At 39.1% G+C, this 25,589-nt stretch overlaps 16 protein-coding genes across 16 annotated transcripts; 2 read left to right on the top strand and 14 right to left on the bottom strand.

Annotated features, from left to right (window-relative positions):
- Nucleotides 1-63: 63 nt before the first annotated feature.
- On the bottom strand, nt 64-861 carry NEPG_00480 (uncharacterized protein; the record flags this gene model as incomplete). The annotated part of the gene is made up of 1 exon (XM_013202857.1): nt 64-861. The coding sequence occupies one exon, from the start codon at nt 859-861 to the stop codon at nt 64-66; it is 798 nt and encodes a 265-aa protein (XP_013058311.1).
- Nucleotides 862-887: 26 nt separating this feature from the next.
- Nucleotides 888-1,563, bottom strand: NEPG_00479 (uncharacterized protein). Its single transcript, XM_013202856.1, has one exon. The coding sequence runs from the start codon at nt 1,545-1,547 to the stop codon at nt 1,023-1,025; it is 525 nt and encodes a 174-aa protein (XP_013058310.1). The 5' UTR covers nt 1,548-1,563; the 3' UTR covers nt 888-1,022.
- A 595-nt stretch (nt 1,564-2,158) lies between these two features.
- Nucleotides 2,159-2,479, bottom strand: NEPG_00478 (serine/threonine protein kinase; the record flags this gene model as incomplete). The annotated part of the gene is made up of 1 exon (XM_013202855.1): nt 2,159-2,479. The coding sequence occupies one exon, from the start codon at nt 2,477-2,479 to the stop codon at nt 2,159-2,161; it is 321 nt and encodes a 106-aa protein (XP_013058309.1).
- Nucleotides 2,466-2,960, bottom strand: NEPG_00477 (serine/threonine protein kinase; the record flags this gene model as incomplete). The annotated part of the gene is made up of 1 exon (XM_013202854.1): nt 2,466-2,960. The coding sequence occupies one exon, from the start codon at nt 2,958-2,960 to the stop codon at nt 2,466-2,468; it is 495 nt and encodes a 164-aa protein (XP_013058308.1).
- Nucleotides 2,961-2,976: 16 nt separating this feature from the next.
- Nucleotides 2,977-6,136, top strand: NEPG_00476 (uncharacterized protein; the record flags this gene model as incomplete). The annotated part of the gene is made up of 1 exon (XM_013202853.1): nt 2,977-6,136. One exon carries the CDS (start codon nt 2,977-2,979, stop codon nt 6,058-6,060), a length of 3,084 nt encoding a protein of 1,027 aa, XP_013058307.1. The 3' UTR covers nt 6,061-6,136.
- A 310-nt stretch (nt 6,137-6,446) lies between these two features.
- Nucleotides 6,447-9,443, bottom strand: NEPG_00475 (uncharacterized protein; the record flags this gene model as incomplete). The annotated part of the gene is made up of 1 exon (XM_013202852.1): nt 6,447-9,443. One exon carries the CDS (start codon nt 9,441-9,443, stop codon nt 6,447-6,449), a length of 2,997 nt encoding a protein of 998 aa, XP_013058306.1.
- Nucleotides 9,444-9,557: 114 nt separating this feature from the next.
- Nucleotides 9,558-10,016, bottom strand: NEPG_00474 (uncharacterized protein; the record flags this gene model as incomplete). Its single annotated transcript, XM_013202851.1, has 1 exon — nt 9,558-10,016. One exon carries the CDS (start codon nt 10,014-10,016, stop codon nt 9,558-9,560), a length of 459 nt encoding a protein of 152 aa, XP_013058305.1.
- A 39-nt stretch (nt 10,017-10,055) lies between these two features.
- Nucleotides 10,056-13,277, bottom strand: NEPG_00473 (uncharacterized protein; the record flags this gene model as incomplete). The annotated part of the gene is made up of 1 exon (XM_013202850.1): nt 10,056-13,277. The coding sequence occupies one exon, from the start codon at nt 13,275-13,277 to the stop codon at nt 10,068-10,070; it is 3,210 nt and encodes a 1,069-aa protein (XP_013058304.1). The 3' UTR covers nt 10,056-10,067.
- Nucleotides 13,278-13,542: 265 nt separating this feature from the next.
- On the bottom strand, nt 13,543-14,657 carry NEPG_00472 (tyrosyl-tRNA synthetase; the record flags this gene model as incomplete). Its single annotated transcript, XM_013202849.1, has 2 exons — nt 13,543-14,043; nt 14,073-14,657. 2 exons carry the CDS (start codon nt 14,655-14,657, stop codon nt 13,543-13,545), a joined length of 1,086 nt encoding a protein of 361 aa, XP_013058303.1.
- A 35-nt stretch (nt 14,658-14,692) lies between these two features.
- NEPG_00471 (uncharacterized protein) lies at nt 14,693-15,256 on the bottom strand (the record flags this gene model as incomplete). Its single annotated transcript, XM_013202848.1, has 1 exon — nt 14,693-15,256. The coding sequence occupies one exon, from the start codon at nt 15,254-15,256 to the stop codon at nt 14,693-14,695; it is 564 nt and encodes a 187-aa protein (XP_013058302.1).
- A 37-nt stretch (nt 15,257-15,293) lies between these two features.
- NEPG_00470 (atypical/RIO/RIO1 protein kinase) lies at nt 15,294-16,958 on the bottom strand (the record flags this gene model as incomplete). The annotated part of the gene is made up of 1 exon (XM_013202847.1): nt 15,294-16,958. The coding sequence occupies one exon, from the start codon at nt 16,956-16,958 to the stop codon at nt 15,294-15,296; it is 1,665 nt and encodes a 554-aa protein (XP_013058301.1).
- A 14-nt stretch (nt 16,959-16,972) lies between these two features.
- On the bottom strand, nt 16,973-17,296 carry NEPG_00469 (uncharacterized protein; the record flags this gene model as incomplete). The annotated part of the gene is made up of 1 exon (XM_013202846.1): nt 16,973-17,296. One exon carries the CDS (start codon nt 17,294-17,296, stop codon nt 16,973-16,975), a length of 324 nt encoding a protein of 107 aa, XP_013058300.1.
- Nucleotides 17,297-17,650: 354 nt separating this feature from the next.
- NEPG_00468 (uncharacterized protein) lies at nt 17,651-20,040 on the bottom strand (the record flags this gene model as incomplete). Its single annotated transcript, XM_013202845.1, has 1 exon — nt 17,651-20,040. One exon carries the CDS (start codon nt 20,038-20,040, stop codon nt 17,656-17,658), a length of 2,385 nt encoding a protein of 794 aa, XP_013058299.1. The 3' UTR covers nt 17,651-17,655.
- A 569-nt stretch (nt 20,041-20,609) lies between these two features.
- On the bottom strand, nt 20,610-22,976 carry NEPG_00467 (uncharacterized protein; the record flags this gene model as incomplete). The annotated part of the gene is made up of 1 exon (XM_013202844.1): nt 20,610-22,976. The coding sequence occupies one exon, from the start codon at nt 22,974-22,976 to the stop codon at nt 20,610-20,612; it is 2,367 nt and encodes a 788-aa protein (XP_013058298.1).
- A 189-nt stretch (nt 22,977-23,165) lies between these two features.
- On the top strand, nt 23,166-24,722 carry NEPG_00466 (uncharacterized protein; the record flags this gene model as incomplete). The annotated part of the gene is made up of 1 exon (XM_013202843.1): nt 23,166-24,722. One exon carries the CDS (start codon nt 23,166-23,168, stop codon nt 24,702-24,704), a length of 1,539 nt encoding a protein of 512 aa, XP_013058297.1. The 3' UTR covers nt 24,705-24,722.
- An 18-nt stretch (nt 24,723-24,740) lies between these two features.
- On the bottom strand, nt 24,741-25,562 carry NEPG_00465 (proliferating cell nuclear antigen; the record flags this gene model as incomplete). The annotated part of the gene is made up of 1 exon (XM_013202842.1): nt 24,741-25,562. The coding sequence occupies one exon, from the start codon at nt 25,560-25,562 to the stop codon at nt 24,741-24,743; it is 822 nt and encodes a 273-aa protein (XP_013058296.1).
- Nucleotides 25,563-25,589: the final 27 nt, after the last annotated feature.

Genomic DNA, 25,589 nt, shown 5'->3' with positions numbered 1-25,589 from the left:
AAAATAAACAGAGATGTTTTTCATTTATTTGGTGCATCTACTGGTATTTTGTGCTATTTTCTCCTAATCATTTCTCTTATATATGCGGGTGATTGCTATCACACCGAAAAAGAAGAGACTGTACCCACCCAGAAAGATATAGTAAAGAGTCTCAATGAATCCGCACGCACTCTTTCTAATAATCAGAAGATGAAGCAGCTCTAAAAATGAGCAAGTAATAGAAGAAAATAACAAACTAATAAACGTATTGTGATATTCTTTGACATAGCACCCTGACAGCGTACTATTCATGGTTTTTAATACTATTTGTGTAATATACTTGGATATAACAGCAATTGCCATAAGGCACACAACCGGCATTATGAGCATCCCATTTGTATATACTGATCTGGATATAATAATTTCGCTGGTGTTTATTACTCGATATAAAAATAGAACCCCAGCCAAATATAGAATATATGCATAAGCTACATTCATAATTTTATACCATAACCCGAAATATCTGCTAGACCACGCATCAAATCTAATGTATAGTGTTATTATAAGATTGCTAATAAACATAATGTTCACTGGGATCAGTGCCAATGAAACAAGCGCTGCATACACAGACATAAGCAATATAGTACTTAGCAATAAATACAGCATCTGTTCTAATATACCCAAGATATAACCCGAATTGCTCTGTACTACTGTTATACTTGCCGTGCTTAAGAACGAGATAGAGCTGCTCGATGCCTCTGGAGCAATAATGATGTTATATAATTGAGATGTGAAGATTACAAACATTTCAACAACGATCTGAAATATCCACTCTATACAAGTGGAATTTGTGAATTTTATTGTGCTTACTGTGTACTGCATTAACGTATTAAGCTAAAATATTTGTAGTTTATTTTCTAATTGCAAATCACAAAGATTGGATTTCGGGTTACGTCGGGGTGTTGAAATAAAGATTTATGTATTTTATCCTTTGCATGTTATAGGCGGTTACATAATAATTACATAATAGGAGAATGCCCAGATCACCACCAGGAAATAGGGCCCAGCCCGGGCCCATTAATCGTTGCATATATTTTTGAGTGGTTTGTGCTGACAACAGATACTTTACATAGTTCACCCATACGAACATACAATATACACTCATTGTACTTCCACCCCCATATGTCTACAGTGCTCCCCATGCGCCCAGAAACTGCAGTCAGCTCTGATGAAGACGGTAGCTGTGAGGCAGGAACAAAAAGACTTGGAAGAAGTGGGTGCGCAAGAAGAATTCCTGTGCTGTCCTGCTTTTCAACTGTGCACACAAGAATTTCTCCTGGGATGGCCTGATATATAATGAGCTTGTAGCAGACTAACGGATATAACAGCCCCTCGTGTATTTCTACATCAGTGACGGTTTTAATGCGCACGGGAAACAGGCTTATTCCAATGCCATTAACAATCTTACCAGGAACTCTTTTCTGAAGAGTGCTTAGAATCGCTGCATCTATGTCTTTTTCACTTGGAGAAATCTGCAGTCTTTCTGTTTGCACAGTTTCAATGAACATTATTAAAAAAATCGTGCATCTGCTGAATACTTCAGCTAGCTGGCTTTATAATATATTTATAATCCAGCAAAGAAAACCAGTCGCAGAATAAAAATACTGTGCAGTTTAGTGCTTTATATTTCATTCCGATTATGCCCATACACCAGTTATAATATAAACTAGAAATAGCTTTTTATGTTGTTACTAATATATTGTGTACACATTATTAATAATAAGTAGAGAAAATATTCTTAAATAATATAAAAGTGTAGAAATAACCAGAAATAGAGTACTTTGGACTATTTACGTTATAAATTAACACTGACACTGTTTATACGCTGTATGTGGGTTAGAGTACATAATAATATAAAAATTAATACAGATTGGATCTAAGGTAATTTATATTGTTTCTGTTCTAGTCATAGACTAAGAAAATATATTCAGAATGAATATTTATACTCTATTGAAAATTCTTTCTAAATACGCATATACACACTCACATAGTTTAAAAATTGTCATGGCATAGTGCTTACTCACTTTCTTTCGCCTGTGCACTTTAAAAGTACAGGGCTTCTTATATATCATGCTGTGTTACACTTGAAACATATCCCACACCCACTCTAATGGTTTGACTATGTACACAATGAAATTTTCTCTTTAATCAGTGTAATGAGATCGGCTATACCAATTCTGCTCTCTGGACAGGCAATGAATATCTTCTTACATATGTGCTGTATGTCCAGCGGAATACCAGTGTAGTCTATTTTGCAACTAACTATTTTCGGGTAGAGAGAATACAATGAGGTAGACACAAATGCGTCCTTCCTAGATGCCATGTAGTATAGAAGACAGCCAAATCCCCACACATCAAGAGCGGGGAGAGTAATGGTGCTAGACTTTCGAATGATCATCTCTGGTGCCATGTATGCGGGAGTTCCTTCATATGGAAGCATGCTTCCGCTTATTGTCTCTTCTGAGGAAACCACTGAGCAGCCGAAAGTCCACTAAGTGCACACCATGCCTAGATACAATTACATTCGCTGGTTTAATGTCTAGGTGGTATACCCCGAATTGGTGCATTCTCATAAGAGTTTCGAGAATAGAGAGGCTGGTGCATAAAACTTCATTATGAGTCAGCATAGATGGAAGATTCGATAGATTGTACCCCCTAAAGTACGACAGTGAAATAAAGAAGAGGCTGTCACTCTCTTTCCATTCCTTCATGTGAGCCACACCCGGTGTGTCGCCCAGCTTGCTTAGCGCAGCAATCTCCTTTTTCGCATGCATAGTTCCTCTCTTTCTGTGCTTTCCTTTGGGTATAACCTTCAATGCAACCGAATTCTTATCCTTTTCTGCGAGATACACTTCAGCATACATCCCCTCTCCAAGCAGCTCTTTAAATGTATATCCTTCCAGTGTGTAAAGTGTTTCCATACATTTTTATTTTTGTATGGATAAATACAGCGAGGTACAGAACGCAGTGAGGGATTTGTCAAGTATGTTACAGGCACCGCAGGAAGCGGTAAAGAACTACAGCAGCGGCTATACCATGGACACTCTTATTTATAAAAAAGAGTCTGTTGGCCTGCCTAAGGAGATAGAGGAAATGGCACAGGAAGGAGGAGTTGTTGGCCTGATCGATGGGATGTCTTCTGTTTGGGGGGCTGTAAAAGGCAAATTAGTAATATGGAACTACAGTAACCAAATGATAAGCGAAATAGAGATGAAGGCTCAGAAAGTGCAAGCTATATTTGCCATTAAGAGGGTGAAGAACATTTTTACATCCAATGTACAGCACTGCATCCTTGTGTTTACAGAGCATTCCATTAATATGATGTGCCTGTGCAAGAACCCAGCCACGTACATTAGTATGGACATTTCAGTGGATCTTCCGGTGCAGATGACCTGTGTATGCGAGAACGACGCAGGAAGGATTTTTATGGGGGGAAAGGATGGAAACATATATGAATTTGTGTACGCAGAGAGCAGTTGGCTAAAGGGATATACCGCAAAGATATTTTCACACACGCACGGGATAATGTCGCACGTTCTTCCATTTCTATATGCAATGGGGCGCAAGGCTGCTGTATTGCAGATAGTTCCTACGTATAAAGGAGTGCTGGTTTTGTTCAAGGACAATACTTTAGAGGTGTACGAGCTAGATAAGTACTTGAAGAAAGTACGGACTGCAGACTTACAAGAGCTGAACACAACCGATAAAATACAGCTTGTGCGTGCAGACGGAACTAGATGCCAAGCATACTTGGTTCTTTCTGATGCCACTCGGATGTTTTTGGACTGTAATGGGTATCTTTTAGGGAAGAGACCAATGACCCCTGCTAGAATAAGATCGCGACTAGTTGCACCAAGCTCTATAAAAGAAGAGAACTTCTATCAGATAGGAAAGAGTTTAGTAAGCTTTGGGAGAAAAGAGAGTGAAATGTTTATCACAACGATCACACGAAACAAAACAGACACAACAACCCCAGAGAACTGTTGTACAATTATGACTGGCACAGAGTACTTGCAAATTGCTCTGTCTGGGGAAAGTTCCTGGAAGAACCTGGCCGAGGGACTTATTTCAGGGGAGGAAGTAGTTTGCTTGGGAGTTAACAAGATTGATATATATCACATTATGAATGGGGTGGAATTAATGGAGAGGGCAACAACAAACCCAGAAGGCATGTTTGCATTTATGCAGAGAAACGGGGCTGAGCTATCGCTTATTTCTGCTCTCTATGCAGTTGCAAGAGGAGCAACTTCGCCTGCTATAGACAGCTTTTTCAAAAAATCAGAGCCTTTGCAGAAGAAGGCTATTATCACATGTGCGGGAATAGTTGTGTATAAGGTGTGGGGCGTTGACATATACAAAATGCTAAAGGACGAGTCTGGGCTAGAGATCAGTGAGTATATCGATGAGATAGAAAGCGCGATTGCTAGAACCAAGCGACTGAAGAACTTTATTATTAAAGAGTGCATAAACATTAACAATATTCGAATTGCAGAGGACACGGTTGTAGATATGCTGGATAATATTGCAGAGACTTTGCACTACATAAATATACTTATGGAGTCAGACGCTCTATATATTTTCGATGAGGCACAGAAGAAGAGCGCAAGTGAACTTGAGTTTACGTATGCGAACTTCCTTCGACCGGTGACAGATTTGAGAAGAGCAACACTCAATGCTCTTGTAGATTTGAACTTAAGCCAGAAGGCAACAGTGGACAGTGTGACTAGCGAGCTCAATGAAAAGTGCTCTACACTGTTTGCCCTTACAGACACTCTGCTGCTAAAGGGGAAGGAGGCTATAGAGAAGGCCTCTCGCGCAGCAACCAGCGAGGACCGGAAGTGGTATCTGGTGAAAAGTATGGAGTTCTTCACAAAGACTGCTGCCAAAAAGTACCTCCCAGAAATTGTGGAGATGTACTCTAATGTAAAGTTTTCAAAGGGAATTCTATATGCCATCCGCGCTGGGTTCAGTTCTATTACAGAAGAAGAGGCCACTGCATATTTCAGAAAGATCGAGTGCACAGAGGAGATTCTTCTAGAGGGGCTTAAAGACGAAAGGCCTGCTCTGTGCAATGCTCTGCTAAACTCTGCAATTGCAAAGATTTCAGAAGGAAGCCTTTCAGCTGATACATTACTTAAGATAAAGTCGCCATATCTGGAGGACTATCTTGATCGGCTGGACCGAACATCTGACTCATTGGATATGTGCGATCTCATTTGGAAATACCATGCAAAGAACCAAAACTACTCAACTGCTGCCCGCTATCTGCTGCGGTCGGCGGAAAGAGCCAAGCCAACCATTTCCTTAGAAAAAAGAATAGAGTACATATCGATCGCCAGCACTATGCAGTCGGCATCAAAGGAAAGCGATGATCCTGCACTAATGGGGCACATTAGAAACTATGTGCCTCGTCTAGGCCTCTGTGCAAAAGAAAGACTGTGCATGGCGCAGAGGCAGGCAGATGTCTTAGCTGCTCTTTCTTGCGCATATAATGTTGCAGAGTGCGAAGGATCCGCGCCACAGGCGATTATTGAGGAAACCTTTGTTCGCCTGGACACAGGCCTACTAAGCTTTGAAGAGCTGTTTGAGATATGCGTTATGTTTGGTTTTTCTGTGCTTGCACTGAAAATATCCGCAAAGGGAGAAATCGATGATCCTATTCTTATGAAAACTCTTTGGGATGATGCACTGTCTGGACCATACGACCAGTGCATTGAAATTCTGAAAGGAAACCCTGAAATCATGGCTTCTGCACCGATGGATGTAGTCTTTGATATACTTGCTAGAAAAAAGGTAGAAGCGCCACAAAGCGATGAGAACCTTGGATGTGCGCTAGTAACACTGGGTATGTCTGTTATAAAAGCTGCGTGCATGCTAGAGCAGAAGGGAAAGAGCTCAGAGTATGCGAGTCCGCGCAGTAAAAAGATTATCCTCGATGAAGCAATCACATTCTGCGAAATGCATAATTTAACTGAAATACGGCACCGAATTGGTTCTTTTAAGATGTCTCTGGGAATATAGACTAAATGACACATTCCCGTTCTATAATATTATCTAGAAGCCTGCATGAGTCACTATTTTAAGAATATAAATGGCAGAGTCTTTCCATTAAAAATAGTTTAATTTTTTTCTTTTATTTCTAGTATGTTTTTAATTTATTTCTGTATTGCATGGATTATATTTTTTGTAAAAGTCTTCAGAATTTAAGTACATATTCATTGTATTTTCTAAATAAATCCATTTGAATAAAATATCCTAAAATATAGAATTATCATTCAAGACAAAAATAAAAAAAGAAAATAGGCATTTAATATAAGCACATACACCAAATACACGCCAATGGCTATACAAACAATCAACAGTAATTTTCAGAGTATTACACTTTATTCTTTGAAATAACCACCAGCCTATAACAATCCAGAATAGAGATGTGCTATAAGTGCCTCTATGTATGTTGAATCAAATGCTTTAATCTTGTTTTTCTCAAAGTATGAGGTTATAATGTCTACAGCGGCCTTTTTGTCTACAGGCGAGGAAGTCAGCAGGTCATTCTCAATATCTGCAGGAAGCACCTCATTCACAAAGCATGTATCTCTAGCATCAACCGGAGCTAAAGAGAGCAGATAGAAGTGTCTGATTACCTGGAATGCATCCTGGTCCTCTGGGGTGAGCGGAAACTCTGGATAAAAGCTAGTTACTAGGAATGCAATTGACTCTTGGGAAGAAGAAAGCCGCATAGATCCGCACCCAGGCGCAAGGATCGACAGACACATTTTTATGTGCTGAATTCTCCCATAGCGCATACCATACTGCTCTCTGTATATCCCAGAAAATGGACAAAAGTCAGTTATTTTTGCTAGGGAATCTACACACTTTACAGAATCAAGCAGTCGCTGGCAAATGCTCAGAAGACAAAGGTCGCCAGAGGCATTAAGAAGCAAACAAGATGCAAGAAGACTATAGTCCAGTAGAATAGAGTGTGTACAGCTGCTTTCTAGGCGGTACAGCAGATTTGTAATCCCGTCAAGAAACTGCGCAGACGGCTTTGTACTTTCCTCTGGGATTAAAAGAAGCCCATACCCAAAGATTTTTCCAGCAATACTATATGCCTCTTCTACACTTATATCCTCTGCAACAGCATCGGAAAAAGTCTTTTCATACCCATCAATAGTGCCAAGCACTAGAACTATCATGAGCGAAGAGTAAAATCGGTTTAGAGGAATAGAGTGCGCTGGAATCTCTTCAAGCAGACTTGATATTTTCTCCCAGCCGCTTCGCATGTGCACCAACCCATTAACAATAATTTCACATGTTCGATCAGGAAGTCTAATGTACTCCCGGAGATGCGATCCAAGTGTTATATATGCAAAGGAAAATGCTGCGGCCACCCGGTGGTACTTGTCATAGTACTCTTTTTTAGACATTGGGTCATTGTTCTTTGAGACTATCACACCCCGCCTTTGCATATACTCTATAAGAGACTTTTTTGCAAATAAGTCGTCTTGCCCTATGTACAATATTCCAAGGGAAAGTACACTCCACATTAAAAGATGCCCAGGAGATGTGGACAGCCGCATATTAAACCATATAATGGCGGCATGGTCCTTGTTTCCCGTGCCTTTTATAATAAAGGAGTTCCCTAGGATGGTAGCTGCAATTAGAAGAGTGTCATGACTCTTTGACAGCGAGAGAATAAGAGACCGAGACAGATTCAGCTTTTCTCCAATTGACAGGTTGCTCTGGCACACAGATGTTTTCAGGCCAAATCCAAATATTGCACCAGCCAGTGACATTAGCATAGTTGGCGACATCACATCAATGTGGCTTGTTGATATAAATGGCCTATTTGGAATTGACAGAGCAGTTGCCACAGCAAAATGGAAGGAAGGCCACATGCTGTCCCATTCAGTCAGGTCTGTAATAGTAACCACGTGGTTGTTCTTTTTCAAGAAGACTTTCATTTGAGGAACCTGAAACACATTGATCTGGCTGTTGCGATTTAAAAGAAAGACGCCTCTACCAACAGAGGCAATTGTTGAGAAGACAAATGCTTTCTTTCGCCTGTTCTCTGTGTCATATACATCAAATAGAAAGTCTCCTATCTGGTGGCCCGAGAGAAGCCGCTTGCACTCTTCTATTATCCCAGTGTTGCACAGGCGGTTTGGCACACTTTGAATGTGCTCTGGGTCGTCTAGAGTATGTGCAATGTTTTCCCCTGTTACAGATGCTTCTTTTTTCTTTACAGAACTTTGGTCGCTCTGTATAAGCACATATCCTAGATTTTTTGACCTATGCAGAAATCTTTCATCATAAGAAAATAGCTCATATATAAGCGCCTTGTCTGGGATAGAAGCAGAGCTGAGCATTCTGAAAAGATATGCCATTTTTCGATTGGATTTTTTAATTCTCTCTGCAATTTCACCAAAAAGAGGGGTTTTAATGCCATCTACAGATTTTATAAGATGCACCACACCCTCCAAATGCACAGAAATCTTTTTTATCTGTCTTTTTGATAGCAGTGAAATTTCCTGTGAAAGTAAATTATCAAGAGAGCTGTCTAAAGATGAAGTATATGATCTAAGCACACCATGCATGCTTTTTGATGGCAAAACAGATGAAAACAGCCGCTGCCCTTTTGTTGTATACTTAATGAAGTCAGTGACTTCTTTTATATTATATTTCCCCTGCTTAATTATCTCTATCTGCGAAAGCGCCTTCTGTGTAATGCACTTCAGCTGTTGTTCATTGGAATGTTCAGCTAGATTAATTACAAGACCATATTCATTTACCACTTCCTGCCCATTCACTAAAAAATAAGCCCCTCGCTTCATCTTAATAGGCACAACGCTCTCTACTCTCTTAGAAACAGGTATGTATTCCCCCACCCGCTTTATTTCTGACTCATTAGATCGCCTGCGCATACTGCGTATAATAATTTTATTTGTCTCTGCCACTAGATGTCGGGTTCCTCTGATCCACACACCAAGAACATCTTCCTGCTGTGACGAAAACAGTAGAACAGGCGCTGGCGGCGTCCCCTTATATACATTTAGATAGTTTCTTCCTTCTGCGTAAAATAAAAGTACAAATCTGTCCTTATCCGCCGATACAATATTAAATGGTACATTCTGAATAGAATAAGAGTGCACAGTCTCATAGGGGTGGGTTATATAGATAAGATGCTTGCTGTTCTCTTCAGAATATATGACACCATTTGATAAAATGCCACAGCTATTTATTTGCCCCGTGGGGTACTTTATGATTTCGCCACTCTTTTCTACAAAAACAATAGACCTCTCCAGCACAACAGCGGTGTGACTGCAAATCCTCCCACAGCTCAAAATTGATTCTTCAAACTTGTATGCGGTTTTCGCAGTCCTGAGCGTGCATCCCGTCCACTTCATAAATAAAAAAGAAGATTCGCATCTAAATAAATACTAATTTATTATTTCAGACTGCTTAACCAAAACTGCTGCACTAAAACTATAGAACAAAAAGATTGTTTGTTGTAGACTCGCTCAAGTTTCCTGTTTCTCAAGCTTTCTTACTGATTTCTTATTTTCAAAGTATGTCCCATAAACATTGATTATTTTCTTATTATGGGTTATTCCTTGGTGCACCATAATTAAAAGAGACAGCATTTCTTCCACACCCGGGATATACTCGCATATCTGAAAGCTTGGCCTCTTGCAAAACGAAACATAAATAGGTGCGCCCTTGGTAAAGAACACAAGAATGTGCCGAGTCTCCTCTGTTATGTTGTACTTTTTGCGGAGTAATTCTGTCACATCTCTTGTTTCGTATGCTGCAATTGCAAAATATCTGCTCACCATTTGATTTATTGACGCAAGCATTCTGTCCAGGCGCTCGCAATCTTTCTCTGCGGCATACCCAAATCGAACCAGAAGAATTCGCTTCTCCTTCAGAAGATCGTCAAACATTTGGTCTGACATGATATTGTTCAGATAGAAAGACATTCATATAAGCCGCCACCTAAAGTATATATAGAAAGATAGGTGATATTTATTTTAAGATGCGATTTCTTCTCTACAGATAGGACAGAGATTTTTACTTCTCTTTAACCAAGTCTTTAGACAAATACCGTGGAACTGGTTACTGCACTTTGCACAAGTTGTGTCTGGGAAGCTTTTGGAAACTTCGTCCACCATGAAGAAGCAAATTCCGCACTCCTCAATTTCATCAATTGTTTTGTCAAGAGCCAGCTTCCACAGCACCAATGCTTCTCCCACTCTGCAGTGCTCGGCCATTAACATCTGTATTCTAAGAAGAAGTCTTTGTAGGCGCTGCTTCTTAACCCCTACACAGCGGATGATTTTTATTTCTGGTATAGTGAGCGGATAGTCCTTGGGGAAGTTGATGTTAACCTCTAATTCAGACTCTTCTATCGTATACAAAACAACTAGAATGTGTGTCTCTGCAATGGTTTTAACCTTGATCTCAACGCCCTGGAGCGGGCGACTGGCTTCTTCTCTGATGAGATTTGGGGTGACTCGGCTAATGAAATACCTTTGCACTCGCCTAACATTTCGGCTGCTCTTAAAGAATATACGAAGAAGAACAGGGAAGTTTTTAGCAAACAGCCCAAGAAGATCCAAAGCATCTGCCTCACTTGATATTAAGAAAGGAAGCCATTTGCACTCAGCACGGACCATAGTGGATATTAAAGACAGCAGCTCAATTGACCGGATCTCACTGCAAATTGCCAAAAACAGCCTCCACTCGTATGCATTCATGTTTTTTATATCCTGGATGGCAGGAATATCAAAAAGCATATAGAATATTTCTGCATCAATCGCACCCTCTTCAACCTTTGACATGCTGTAAACATTGAGGACAGAGTTCGCATAGTGCTTTGCTATGCTCTTTAAAATAAGATTATACATCTCACTGCGGTATGCAGCAGCACCTGTTGTCCATGCACGGTCGCTTCTAATACACGCAGCGGCCTTTTCTGGGAACTTTTCAAGATGCGCCTGCATGTGCCGGATGTCTTCTTGGGACACAAATGAGAAGTCTATTTCTTCTATGCTGTTTAATGCCGTGCTGTTTTGTATTGATAAAGAAAGTACTCTACAGTGAAGATTCTGTGCTTCCTTAAATGTCAGAGATAGTGCCTTATGCCCCGTGCTTCTTTGTATTCTCAGAAGAAGGTATGCTAATACAGCTCTGCTTTTATTTGGAAGACTGTCTAGTGCAACAGATGGAAGCTTTATGTCCAAATCTGCATGAATTTCATTTCCAAGTAGTGTTTCTGTGTATATTAAAACAATGCTTTTGGCAAGTTCTTTTTCTTCTTCAGTGCACTTCATGCTTTCCTCCTGTATTCTGGCAGAGAGTCTGTGTATTAATGCAGGCACTTGCTTCTCTCGCACGCTCTTCCAAAAGATCATTGCATTAGCTATTTTGCCTATAAGACCGGTTAGATATGCACACTTATCAATAATTAGTCCACTCTCTTCCAAAGCTGGTAGGACAGTTTGTGTCTGAAGTATTTTCTGTAGGAACCCAGATAAATTTGCATCTCTTAGAGATAAAAGAACCTTTTTCCACTTTAAGTGTGCCTGCCCGAATAGATATGCATTACTTGCCTGTTTTACCTCTGCATTCTCCATGACCTCTTCCAGCTCAAGACACTCATCAAGCACATTCTGCGTCCCAGTTGCATTTTTGTTTGCGTCGGCTATAATGTATTTATATACACTGTCTTCCTCTACCGCTTCTTTTTCTATAAGATATATAAGATAGTTCTCCTCTATATCCCCACTAAGCACAAACTTTTCTTGAAAGTCATACTTTGTATACGTCGTGGTTGTGTATATACGGCTGAGCATTCGAAGTCCATACTTCTGCTTAACGGCGCCCTTTAACATCTCATATACCTCCTGTATTACATCAGCCGGTTCTTTCTCTATCTTATCCATAAGATACAGCATAAGCTCATCAGAGAGACCTTTCAGTATTTTTTCAATGAACAGCTTGTGCTTAAACATAAGATCTATTGTTTTTCTAGTTGTAAGAGAAGGGTGCTGCGCTGCAACATATATGTGCTCTTCTTGTCCCATCCCCTCTTCTTCTTTAAAGAAAAATGGCGGAAGAACCCGAACACCCTCTTCAAAAATGCTTTCCTTCTTAAGAAACCCTATGCTTATTTGAGATATCATCTCTCTGCTGATGTCTTCTATTTTGTCACCAAGTAAATCTGCCCGAATAATCCTTTCTTTAAATGTAAGCTCGCCATACACTCGCACATCCCGTATAGGGTGTGCTTGTAGCACCTCATTTACTCTGTTGTAGCAGCCAATTGTGTTCACATACGGGAAGTCTTCTTTCTCTACCTTTATGTGCTCAAATCCTGCAGTGTTTCCCTGCAGCAACTTTTTAAGAACAAGTTTTCTGTCATTTGTTATGTCTAACAGCACGGAGAAAAGAATTCCAGGCAGGTGCTCGCAGTTCTGCACAAAAACAACACTGCCATATTCTTCAGCCAGCTTTCTAAATTTCTCAGCGCTAACAATAGATAAAAATGTGCTGTCTTCTACTTTTGCACTGTCTTTTATCAGCTCCTCTACCGTATACCCATCCTGGATAGCAGCAAACACCTTCCATTTATCTGATATATTTTTGGATGCAGTGACAGTATCAAGCACCGCCTCTTTTATTTCAGCACACATCTGTCCTCTTTCTTCAAGGGATTTTACTAGCTTAGCAAGTATGCACAACTCCTGAGCGGTTTTTGCTTTTTTAATTGTCTCTGGGCATATATCAACTGTCTTCTCTGATGCACTTTCAATAATCTTGCTTTTTATGTACATTTCAACAGTTGCTGTTTTATTATATATAGTCAGAAGCGGCTCCAGCTCCTGGTTCTTGCTAAGAATCTTTACTACTTTGTACCCGGCCTTATTTGGCGAAGAAAGAAACATGTGCATCCACTGGCACATGCTGCTTCTTCGTATCTCAAGAGAACTCTTCTTTATAACAGATAAAAGAATCTCAGAAACATGAGTTGGCACTGGCTCTTGCGCGTTCTTGCAGAGTATAGGCATTGTGTCGTATAAGCACTGCGCGACAGAGTCAATGGGTAATTTATCCAGATCATTAACAATGCGTGCCAGTGCTTTGCAGCGTGTGTTTATGTCTTTTTTTTGCACAAGCGAGAAATACGACAGAACTGTTGTATCCACATACCCGCTCTTAACAGATTCAAAAGGATTCATACAAAAATAAATATTTGCAATTAAATACCAGATAATAACATCTGTCAGTTACTAGCACATAAGGCATAAACAGCTTATATATAATCTGGCATAATCCAAAATGTTATAGAATGCGTATAATACAGTGGTATAGTAAGTTTAGCTGTGGTATACACAGAAATACTAAAAGTATCATTTATTATTTGAATTTTCGGAGTACTGTATGTATGCACATATACCCGAACTTCTCTAGACAAGCCTAGCAGATATAACCAGAAATTTAAAATTATTGTTTATCTGCTGGTTTGTTCTCTTCTGCCTTTGGGTGCTTCTTTCCTGCTTTCTTTGGTTTTTCGTACTTAACTTTAACTGATGCTGGGTATGCCTGGTCTATGACATCTTTATGCTTGAGAATCTCATCTCGCACTGGGGAAATTAATCCCACTAAATATTCCACTAATGCAACTTTAAGGTCTAGTGGATGGATAGAGCCCTCTCCAAAGTCAAAGACTAGCTCCTCATAGCTGTTGTATACCCGGGTTTCATTTGTTTTTTTGATTAAAATAGTAAAGGTCGGCGTAGAGCTAAGAAGGAATGTGTTAAACACAAACTTACTAATGAATATAAGAACTGGATTGTGGCTGGTGTTTTTTTCTTCACAGAATGCAGCAAGCACTTTCTTCTTGATCTGTGCATTAGTGTCCTCCAGGCCTATCTTTGACTGTGCATCACTGCTGCTCATTTTCCCATCTGCCAGGCTGGGGACCATTTGATTCATTAAATGTATCTTTTTTCGTATCCTAGCTTAGGCAAAACTTCCTCTGCGTATACAAAGATTTTTCTTTGATCTATTCCTCCAAATTGTGCATCTACGCCTAGGTGCTCTTCATCAATTGCCTGCATCCCTGGGTAGACCAGTCCACTAAGCAGGGGATTGTCTGTCTGCTTTACTACTTCTGAGCCTGCTCTTTTTGCATCGTTTACAGAAACAGCCATGGACAGTTTGTGCATGTCCAGAACATACTGCTTATTGTACTGGTACTCAGTTCCTCTGACAAATCGAATCTTCTCAATCGGCGCACGAATACTTACTAGCATGGCCTTAATCGCCATTTCATAGTACTCTGCTCTTTTCTCAATCAGGTCCATTGGAGCCTTCATGTTGTCAAGAGCTGCGTGTAAGTCTGCAATTAAAACAGTCACTTCGCACCCTGCGCGTAAAAAGTCAGCAATTTTTGCAATGGGAACAAAGTACCCTATGTGAATTTTCCCAGTGGGGGCAGTCCCCCAGTAAACCTTCAAGTCCCTTGTTTTCAGAATTCCAAGCATTTTTTCATCTCCCAAGACCTCTTCCAGGCTGCGCACAATTAGCGTATACTTCTGCTCTGGTGTAAGTGTCATAGTAAAAAAATAGAGAAAATTGAGAAATTTTATTGTTACATTTCCTCCTCTGATAGCTCTAAGTCATCGCTTAGATCAGCCTCCTCTTCTGGGAAATACACTTCTTCTTGGCTCTGCACCCGAAGAAACGGAAGAGATGCCTCCTTGCTCTGTGCCTGTTTCTTTGATAGAATAGAGCCGTTTTGCTTTTTTTCTAATTCTTCTGCCGTCTTACTTATTTTATGGATAACCCTATGAGTTGATAGATCTACTGTTCTCTCCACCCCGTATGTTTCCTGCTTTTTAGTTTTTTTATTAACAATTTTGATAGTGTTTCCTTCAACATAGACCAGCTCATTCGTGTAGTAGTCGATTATTTTGTACTCCTTTTCATCTAGCATTTCTCTGTGAAACACATAAACCACACTCTCTATATCCCGAAGCGCAATGAGTATTTTTGGATTTATATCCTCTAAAAGTACGTATTTCTTGCCGGATTTTGGTGCATTATAGGACCTTCCTAGCACTTCTTCTATTCGGACCTCGTAACACGTGGCTTTGTATATCTGTGACATGATTATGTGTGCGGGAATTCCATATGTATCAACTAATACAGTCATAAGCACAAATTTTTTATCATAGGCAAATTTAATTTAATTATTTATTCTTTCCTTCTTTTCGTATTCTTATCTTTCTACTTAGCATCTTTTTATCTTTCTTGGAAATTTTGTTTTCTCTCTTCTTTCTGTTCTCCTCTTTTACCTGCTTCTTTTGGATCTTCTTCTCTTCTTTTGTTAGCAAAACATGTTCTTTTTTCTTTCTAATAGAGTCAGCAGCATCTGTGCTCTGCATTGCATCTGTATCCAATGTGTCTTTACTCTCTTCTTCGTCTGAATATATCTTAGGAGTTTTCAAGATACTCTCATCCCCAACGATTTCTCTAAATAATTCATTATCGCTCTTTACTTGAGCACCCAGCCGGGAGAAGTATTTGTTTACGTTGGAAATGTCCATTCTAAGGAACTCATTGGCATTTGGATGGTGCCTTTCAACACTCTGACTTACATCAATAATATAAACGACTCCTTCCCAATAAAGCATATTGTACTCAGACAGATCGGCATGCACAAGCCCGCTCTCATTATATAACTGCTTAATCAATGAATCAACTTGATTATATGCGTCCTGCAGCTGCTCTCCTTTTAATCCAGCACTTTTCAAATTTGGAGCTATTCCTCCTATTCTTCTGCACCGCTCTTCAACATATATGGGCTCTTTATCCTTTTTATCTTTTGGTTTATGCTTAGATTCATTCTTGGAATACTCTTCTTTACTTATTATGTCTGCCAACTTACTAGAGGCCTCTTGAGCTGTTGATGGTTCTTTTAGTAGCGAAACTTCACCACACCCAATACTGCCCCCAGCACTCTTCTCAGATATTTCTGGAGATTCTTCTACACTCGGGACTGTATCTACGCCTGGTATTATATCCGCGGGATACTCTACATCTAGCAAACTCTCTTCCTCCACTTCTAAAATATGGTCTGTATACGCACTGTCCATGTCTTCATCACTTGCATCACTTAGTGTTATGCTTATGTTATCCAGCTCATTCCCACTTGTGTTATTATCTGTGGTTGAAGAGAAGCACTCGTCTTCATCACTAGTAAAACTTATGCTTTCTGTTTCTTCGCTCATTGTGCTGGCGGATGTATCATCGCCACTGTCCTCTACATCCACACTAAATTCTTTGTTTTCTTCCTCTGCACATGCCAATTTCTGAGTAGTATAATTATCCCCAGAAGATTCCTCTTTCTTTGAGTCTATCTGCGTGCAGTCTCCAATCATTGTCATAATAAGAATATTTCTTCGTAGAAAAAGTGGTCTGGGCGATGGTATTCCGGCCTTCTGTAGCCTATTAAGATTTCTTACCTCTTTCTCTGCCCACAGCTTTACTAGTTTTCTTGAATTCCTTCTTGGATACTGCTTAAATCTTCTCTCCCCAACTACATACCGCTCCCTGTCCTTAAAAACCATTGCAGATGTTTTGTATATCTTTATTGCCACTATTATTGGGCGGTCGTCAGATACTTCCTGCTTTTTACAAAGCTTACTCCATATGTTTGGTGAAGCCGTTGCGAGGTATATGCTTGCTTCCTTCCCCACACTAACTGCCCCATGCATCTTTATTATTAGGCCTTGCCTCTGCAACTTCCCCAGAATTTCTAGTGTTTTTTTGTCCAGTACTGTTGTCACTGTCTTCCTATCGTCAGTGTCTTTCTTTCTTTTCTCTGTCTTGTGCGATTCTCTGTACTCTTCCATAAAGATAAAATATTCTATTCTGCATATGGAGAAAGAAGAGCAATTATTTCTCCTATATTCTCTTCTGTCAGGCGCTCTTCTAGCTCCTCTACTATAACATACAGATCAAGTATTTTCCGTGCTGGAGTATTAATCAGCTGCACTGCTTCAAATTCAGTTATTCCATACCCCAATAGCTTTTCTTTTAGGGCAAGCGGTGCATGCGGTTGGCTGATTATAGATTGTACGGTATATTTCATTGTTTCTATTTCTGTGCACTTTTTTATTGGCTTGCACTTCTCCAAAAGACCTTTCATCTCTTCGTGCGTTAGAAGCCGGCTCTGTTCTTCAATGTTCATTTTTTTAAATCTGCAAATCCTTTGGGCATTTATGCATTTCCTATGGTTTTATTTAATTTAATATTCAATTTTATTTTTGTGTCCCTGTCCTTCCCTGTAAAGAGAGCGTACTTGTACTTTCCTTTTATGCTGCTGCACAGGATACCATGGAGGACTTTTTTATGAAGCTCTTAGAATTTTCTTATTTTTATACATGCTTAAACTAGCCCAATATTAGTGCCTATTAGGCTGTTTAATTATAGTGGTCTATTATGAAATTCGGACAATACTGCTGGAACTTACTCTTTGTACATTATAATATTCTTTTCTATTTTGTGAAGTAATCTCTGAAATTACAAAAAACAGTTAACATGCTGTGTTTATTCATATAAAGATTTAAGCAGTGCACGAAGTTCTTTTGGACTGCCTGCCCTAAGAGACGCACAGGTGGTTCTCTCTCCCACGCATATGGTGTACGTATTTGGTGCATTTAAAAGAACCATAAACATATCTTCATCAGTTGCATCGTCACCAGCACACAGAGTAAACCCATCGTAGTATGACTCTTTCTCTATACAGGATCCTTTATCAATGCCTTTTGGTCTGACTTCAACAATATTCTTTCCTGTGACAACTCTGGCTTGGGTGCCCAGCATTCTTTGCAGTGCATTTGCACACCACCTTCCATGGTCTTTGCAATGAAATACAACACAGGTGTTTTTAACTTCTATTGCAGAGCCTGGGGTGTAGCTTACATACTCCTCAATTATTTTTATTGCTGTTTCCTTCCATGAAATATCACAGGGAACAGTAATCCACTCTCCATGTTCTTTTTTATACGTCCCATGCTCTGCATATATCTGGATGTTGAGATGGCCAAACCATTCTTCTGCCTCTTCTTTTCCTCTTCCAGTTACTATAAATACATTATTCTGCTTATCCTCTGTAAGTTTTTGGAGAATGCCCAATATTTCTTCTGTTGGCTTGGCATCTTTAGGATTTGGAACTATTTCTGTTAGAGTACCATCATAGTCCAGAAAAATAGTTCTCTTCTTTGACTCTTTGTACGCAGATTTGATACTGTCCTTTTCTTCCAGCACATTTTTAGCAAGGTGCTGTGGGATCTTTCCAATTTGTTCAGTGCCACACGGCGGATCGACACGTAGTATATGGTGCAGGGACCGCATCCACTCATCAGTGCCTTCTAAAAAGTCTTCTTCCTGGCCTTTCATCTTTAGTGTATTTTTAATCACTTCTGCTGTTATGTCTGGGCAGTTTAGCGTGTATATCGCATGCCTAAATGTAATACCCGACGAGTATGGAACAATAAGCTTTCCCTTACTATTAATACAGGCATACTCAGAGGCAACCAGAGATATCGAGTCAGTAGGTGCTCCTGCTATACAAATATCCGCTAGCTCTAATAGTGCAAAGTATAAATATGTTGTTGGGAATATAATTGTTGTAAACCTGGTTGGATATAGAGAAGAAATTCTCTCTGCCAGCCCAGATAGCTCTGTGTTGTGGAAGGCTACACTTTCTCCATACACTACGCATCTTATAAAGTCAACTTTGCTGTTTGGGTTCTTTTGCAGATACTTCAACACAGAAAGGAGATTCTGTGCAGATGATCCTACCTTTCGTGTAGTTTCAATCACCATTACAAACTTTCTGTCTTTCTTTGTCTCTTTGATCTTTTCTAAAATATCACTATACTGCTTTGATGACTGCACCTCTTCAATATACTTCTTTGGTGCATGCTTAGATGCAACAGTAACCAGCACCCGGGAGTTTCCAACATACACTACATACATTTTGTTTTCTTCTTTTTTAGAAAGCTTTTCTACAACAGGCATTGTATCCTCTAAATATTCTTTTACTGCTTGCTCATCATGTTCTTGAATGTTTATTGGCTCATTCAGTAGGCTCTCATCTTCCATGTCAAGAAATGATGTTTTGTAGGATGTTGTCAGCATTGTCAGCATGTCTTTCTTCTCTTCTTCATATGGAAGCATATGGCTTTTCTTCTCGCTCTTCTTTGGCGCATCCTCTTTCTCTATAAACACAATACTAGAGCTTCCTTTAATAACTTCTAGGCTCTTCTCTGATAGTTCCTTGGTCTGTGCATTTACCAAAAGGAATGCCGTTGAAATAAAGTTCTCAAGGTAGTTTTCACTCTGCAACTCTAATCTATCACACATCAGCATGGATAGCATAATATCTTTAGAGTATGGTATGCAACTGAACAACTCGTATGCTGGGAATGGGCATATAAACACCAGTGTTATTTTAGCAAGCGGAAACTCTTTTCTAATAAGCTCAGGAAGCATTAAAAGATGCTTCCCCAGAATAATTATTGTGTCTTGGTGCGAGTACACAGTCTTCAGTGCAGAGAAAAAGTCCTGGTTAAACTGAACGTAGTCGTTATATGGCTCCTCCAAGTCCATTGGGAACAGTGCACTTCTTCCAAGCGAGTGATGGCATGCCTGTGAAAGGTGCTGTGAGAATACAAGGTCCTTAGGGCCCTTTTCAGTTTCCACAGGCAGAAACTTGAACTCCGTCGGCTGGATGGTTTTATATGAAGGCATCCCGTCAGGATGGGATATTCCAATAAATGTTGTTTTAGCCCTGTTCTCTGCTGCTGATCCATACAGCATAGAAGCGCCAACTGAGGAGTATGAAGGCGCATAGAATCCTATTTGTCCATCTTTACAGTGTATAGGAAGATTCCCTGATAGTATAATGGTCTTTCTCTCAGTGTTCATATAAAAATAAATAAATACTTCCTTTAATTTAAGTATCAGGAATTCTCCTTTATTTGTCCTCATATGAGGTGTCACCGCAAATATAATTGTTGTTTGTGTATGCTCTATAATAAATTTCTGTTTAAGGTACTATTGTGTTATATAACCAAGCATGCACATAAATTTAAGTTTAGTATTACTATTAGTCCGTTATAAATTATAATAAGTACCTCATACGAATAATTTGATGTATATACTTTGTTATACTTTCTGTTGTATTTCGTATATTCTTTCTAGGGTTATGCGGTATGCGCTGTTTGTTTGCTGTGCTCAGTTATATTTGGCTGTTTATTCATTATTCCTTATTATTTGAAATTTAATTGCTCACAGAAATTTTGTGTTACTTTAATAATAAAAGAATATTCCTATACGTACACTTTAATTACAATAAATATAAATTACAATAAATATAATATTATTTATATTCGGGTTATATCGGGTTACCATTTCTAGATATAATTGGACTAAGGGTATGCTGAAGCATAAAATTAAATAATTATTTTTATTGTACATGATTATAATTAAACAGATTAAATAGCGCCATAAGAGAGCTCAGGCCGATTTCTGGGATGGTCTGGCTGTTGATTATAATTTGATGGATTGTTTTGTGGATAGATTGTGTTTTCTGATTCTTCTAGCCTGTTTTCTATCTGATTTAATTGTTGTTGTAATTCTCTCTGGGCATACACATCTCCATAGTTATTGTTCATGCTATTACGATATGTATTCTGGTCATCATGCATGGGCCTATTATAAGAAGAAAAGCCATGAGATAGGGTTTCTATTATATTCTGCTTTAATCCTTCATACTTTTCAACTTCTTGTGACCTTACATCAGCACCCTCTGTGCTTATTAATTCTTTTACTTCTGGATGCCGCCAGTCATTGTATTGTATGGGTGCACCTGCTAATTTATGCTCGCGGGCTGAGTCTAGGTACTCAGAAAAATCAGATACCGTGGTTTCTCTGTCATCATCAAACATCGCAATTAACTCTCCACTGCCCATGGCGATCATGGGTCCATTAGTTCCTAATTTCTCTTCTTGATTTTTCTGCAGATGAGTATCACTGCTATTCTCTATGGGTTTAAATAAATTTGCAGAACTGGCACGGTACGTACTTGATAGAGCACTGCGTGATTTAGGTACTGCTGAGACATCGTGCATAGAAGAGCTTCTTTTATCTGGGGTTAAGAAGCTTCCATGGATTTCTTTAGAAATATCCGCATACCGGGAATATAGATTAGGATCTACTTTATACTGATTAGAACCACTGGTCATCACAGGCAATACTCCTTCTTCATCATAATGTGCAGATACGTGGCCTGCTTGGTTCTGGTGCACAATATCATCTGCCCGCATATTATCAACATTCACTAAAGGTGGACCTGCTGATAGCCTGCTCTGTCTCTGCGCTACAATTGGTATTTCATTTACAGTTCTGTTAATTTCTTCTAGCGCGGCTTCATCCCTTTCAATAATAGACTCGCTAGTATTGGGCATAACAGATCTCTTCTTAATATGCTCCTTTTCTGGGGATTTAGAATTTTTCCCAATGTGTAGAGTCTTTTTGAACTTATTCCACGTTGATTCTCCTTTTTCTTTATTCTTAGAGTCACTGCTTTCATCTTTACTGTTTTTTCTGCTCTTAGGCTTTTTATTAGAATCACCATCTACTCCTGCATTATCATATGAAGCTGCCAATGGATTATTTTTTGCATCGCTAGATACATTCTCCATGTAGTTACTTCTCTCTGAAATGATCAAAGGGTCATTATAATAAGAATTCCTATTACGTGAGAGGTCTTCATTACTTTCATTATTTTTTTCTTCTGCATTATTGTGCTTTGAGTATTGACTTTGGTCTAATGCCGATACTGATGGATCATTTCGTACTTCTTCTGTATTGTTAATAGCAGGCACTACTTTACTAACAAGAGATTGTGTAGAACCATTAGTATCCTCTATACGAATACTTGGTATGTTCTGTGCAGGTGTATTCTGAGGGATATACCCACCTTTCTTAGAGTTACCCAAGGATACTAGAGACCCTCTATACTCTGTCTGGTTTTTTCTGCTTGAAGACATAACAACTTTGCGCACAAGCTCTGGCCTTTTCTTATACTGAATAAATAATTTGAATACTTCTGCAACATACTTATCACTCAGAAAAGCCTCCATGCAGTCTAATGACTCTTTTTGCGATGAAAAGCTTCTATTACTAAAGTGTTCGTGCAACTGAGAAATCCATGTACATACGTCATACAGTGAATAATCGCGAAGACAAGGAATCTGGTTTTCAATAATTTCTTTTTTTAACAGCTTGTTAGCCAAGACATTGCAGGTATTTACTACAAAGTTTGCATACGCACTCGAGTCTTTTATATTCAGCACAACCTGTTCATTTTGCACAGACACACGATCTACAAAATCGCTACAATCCATTGCAGAGACTAGAAGGTATCCAAGCCAGTACCTTTTTTGTATGTCTAATATACTCCTCTTATACCTATCTACAATGACATCTAGATCCTCATCTTCTACCCCTTTTTTATCCTGATTTGCATGCCACTCTACAAGATTTATCACCTTTAGAACTGCATCAAATGTGCTGACCCTCTGTGTTTCTAAGTACCACTTAGTCCCACCAATACTGCTTTTATCCTCTTCTATAAACTCAAAGTATTCAAGGTGCTTCTTATTATATTTTAATGAAACAATATCATCCACATGAAGCTTCATCTGCAGAGTGTACGCTGCAGGAAAATACTTCTTAAGTGAGTCAAGTCTACTGAATTCTTCTGATCCCATATAGCTGCTGTGCATCGGTGCAGCTCTTCTATACATAATAATAGTAATGAGTCCTATCATCTGGTATATAATCTCTTTTCTATGCATTTATTGGAAATGAAATTAATCCTTATTTATAGTTTAAATAAATATCAATTTTATCTTTAAAAACAGAATAGGGAAATATTTCATTTTTGCAGTATCATCTGGTCGATTGATTTTCTGGCTATTTATATTTTAAGCTTTCTGCATATTATAAATAATGAAATTCTGAAGAAAAATAAAATATAAAACTGTATGGACACCAGAACGTACATTAAAGATATACAGCCAGGTGCAAATGCTTCAGTGTTTGGGTTGATAGAAGCATATACCCCACCAAAGAAAACAACAGGGTCGGACTATCATATGGTTCTGCACATTAAAGATGAGCTTAGCTCTGAGGCTATTCCAGTTCTTCTATTCCTGGCTAGCCCAGAGAGTTTTCCAAAGTACATAATGGAGAACCAGGCGGTTATTAAGATTACTCGGCTGAATGTAAAGACCACTGAGAGCGGAACTCGGCGCCTGGTGGATAGGAAGTGCGGATGCTTTTTCTTTGAGGTGAATAAGGAAAAGGGAAGTGCGCTGCCATACTTCTCCTGTATAGAAGGCAAGTACGCAGAGGAAAAAGGAGACCGTGTAATTATTGACAGTATTAGAAAGCACTTTATAAATATAATACCAGCTGGGCCGAGTGTGATATCCAGCGCCTCTAAGGAGAATGCGGTGGTTAGTGTGTACGGGTACATAAAAGATATTTCGACAACACATAACTGGCACACTATGATAATGTGTGATCCCAGTACGCATAAAGACCTTCGCGTTCGTGTGTGGGAGAGAGAGTTAAATGAAATTCCAAAGAAGAACAGGTATGTATGTGTGCATAACATAAAAATAAAGAAGGTAGACTGTGCCACAATCCTTGCGGATATAAGCAAAAGAACACCCTTTATATGGACGTACAATATACCAAAAGAGGTTGAAATGCTATTATCTGCATTTAAAACACTGAGAAGTAAGGGGTTTCTAAGGGAGTTAGTAAAAAAAATCAATAAATGCGCGAGAAAAGAAAATTCACGGAATGTACCTGATGTACTTGAAAATAAAAGTAAAAAATCGGGTCCATTAAATGACTCCTCAGTCGAGCCTCCGAGTTTTGTAGAAAATGAAGATATTTCAAACCATAGCCTGAAATTAGAGAATGTATCAGAAGATGCACAGAGAAGCACCATACAGAAAAAGAATGCAGACGAAGAAATAAGTTCAAAAAATTTAGAAGAGAGTAAGAGCAGTTTTGAAAAGAGTATGGAGGATCATGAGGATTTATTCTCTGCGGATAATAATTGCAGTGCAGAGGAAGATAAACAAACAGAAGAAAGCATACAGCCAGATACATCTGCACATAATCTTGGCCCATACAATGAGATTGCTGTGCCATGCTCTAGTGATTATACACTTGAGCAGCTTATAAAAGGCTCTGAATATCTTGTTTCATTTAAAGAGACTGATCAGCTGTATGATGAGATTATACAGCTTCCCATTAAGCCGTATTATACGAATAGATCCACAGAAGCTGTAACATTTGATAAAGAAGCCCTTTCTATAATGGACACAGGCCCACACACTCCAGAAAAGATTCAGGTGCAGCATGCGGCTTTTTATATGGACATTCCTGTTATTTTTCATATGTGCAATAGAATACGCACCGATGCAGATAATATTGCAGGATTTATTATGTGCCTGGCAACAAGAAACTACACGCTGCATGTGTTTTTATATAAATATATAGAATAAAGTATACTAATGACCGCTACTTTGAAATAATATGATTTATTCGTCGTCTCTTGGGGCAATGTAGTATCTAAGATAACCAGCGTTCATGACAGATGTGATATACACTGGCATGTCCTCTGCTATACTCATGGTGATTTTTGCACCAAGAGTTCCAAACTTACTGAACAAAGAAATGTATTTGTATGGTATGGCGAGTTCAACTCCCCCTTTAATTTCGACATCAAAGTCTTTGTTCTCTGTGTTTTCGGCCTCTTCCCTTATCATAAAAGAGACTTCACTATTTCCGACCTCTGAACGCTGCTCGAACACAAACCCTTTATCATTTGCAGTTATTCTGAGAACTTCCCCAAAAGCTCCGAGTGTTTTCACAACCCTTTGGAATTCTGCTGATATAAAGGTTATAGTAGCCGTGTAGTCTACGCATGGGAAGGTGTACTCTTCGCACCCTATATCAATTAATTTTAAGTGTGAGCTGTACTTCTTTCCACCATCCTCACAGACAATATCAAGATTTGTTGCATCATCATTTGCAGACAGAAGAACAGACAGATTATCCTCTACAGGAAGACTTCTGAACACTTTCAGAATAAACTGAAGAGGTATACCAAGAGTCAGATTTCTGTCGCACCGGAAGCTTTCAAATGCAGTGCTCTTCAAGAAAATGTCAACCATACTTACCTGCATGCTGTCCATTGCCTGTATGTATATTCCCTCGTTTGTCACTTTCATTTCCAGCTGCTTGACAATTTCATGCAGACCTTCTAGAAGTCTTTTGAAGATTAAAAAGGTGCACTGACCATCGTTTGGCTTTTCTTCTTTCTGCTCAGAGCTGCTCTTCCCTATTTTTAGTTCGAACATGCACTAAAAAAATAATTGCCGTTTATA

This window comes from Nematocida parisii (genome assembly GCF_000250985.1).
Source record: "Nematocida parisii ERTm1 unplaced genomic scaffold supercont1.1, whole genome shotgun sequence".
In the NCBI taxonomy this organism is placed as follows: Eukaryota; Fungi; Microsporidia; genus Nematocida; species Nematocida parisii.
Note: the sequence above shows the minus strand (reverse complement) of the source record. Positions and strands in the feature narration are given on the sequence as shown.

Excerpts from the sequence above, each read along its gene's own strand:
- NEPG_00479 (XM_013202856.1), bottom strand. The coding sequence starts at position 1,547 with ATGTTCATTGAAACTGTGCAAACAGAAAGACTGCAGATTTCTCCAAGT.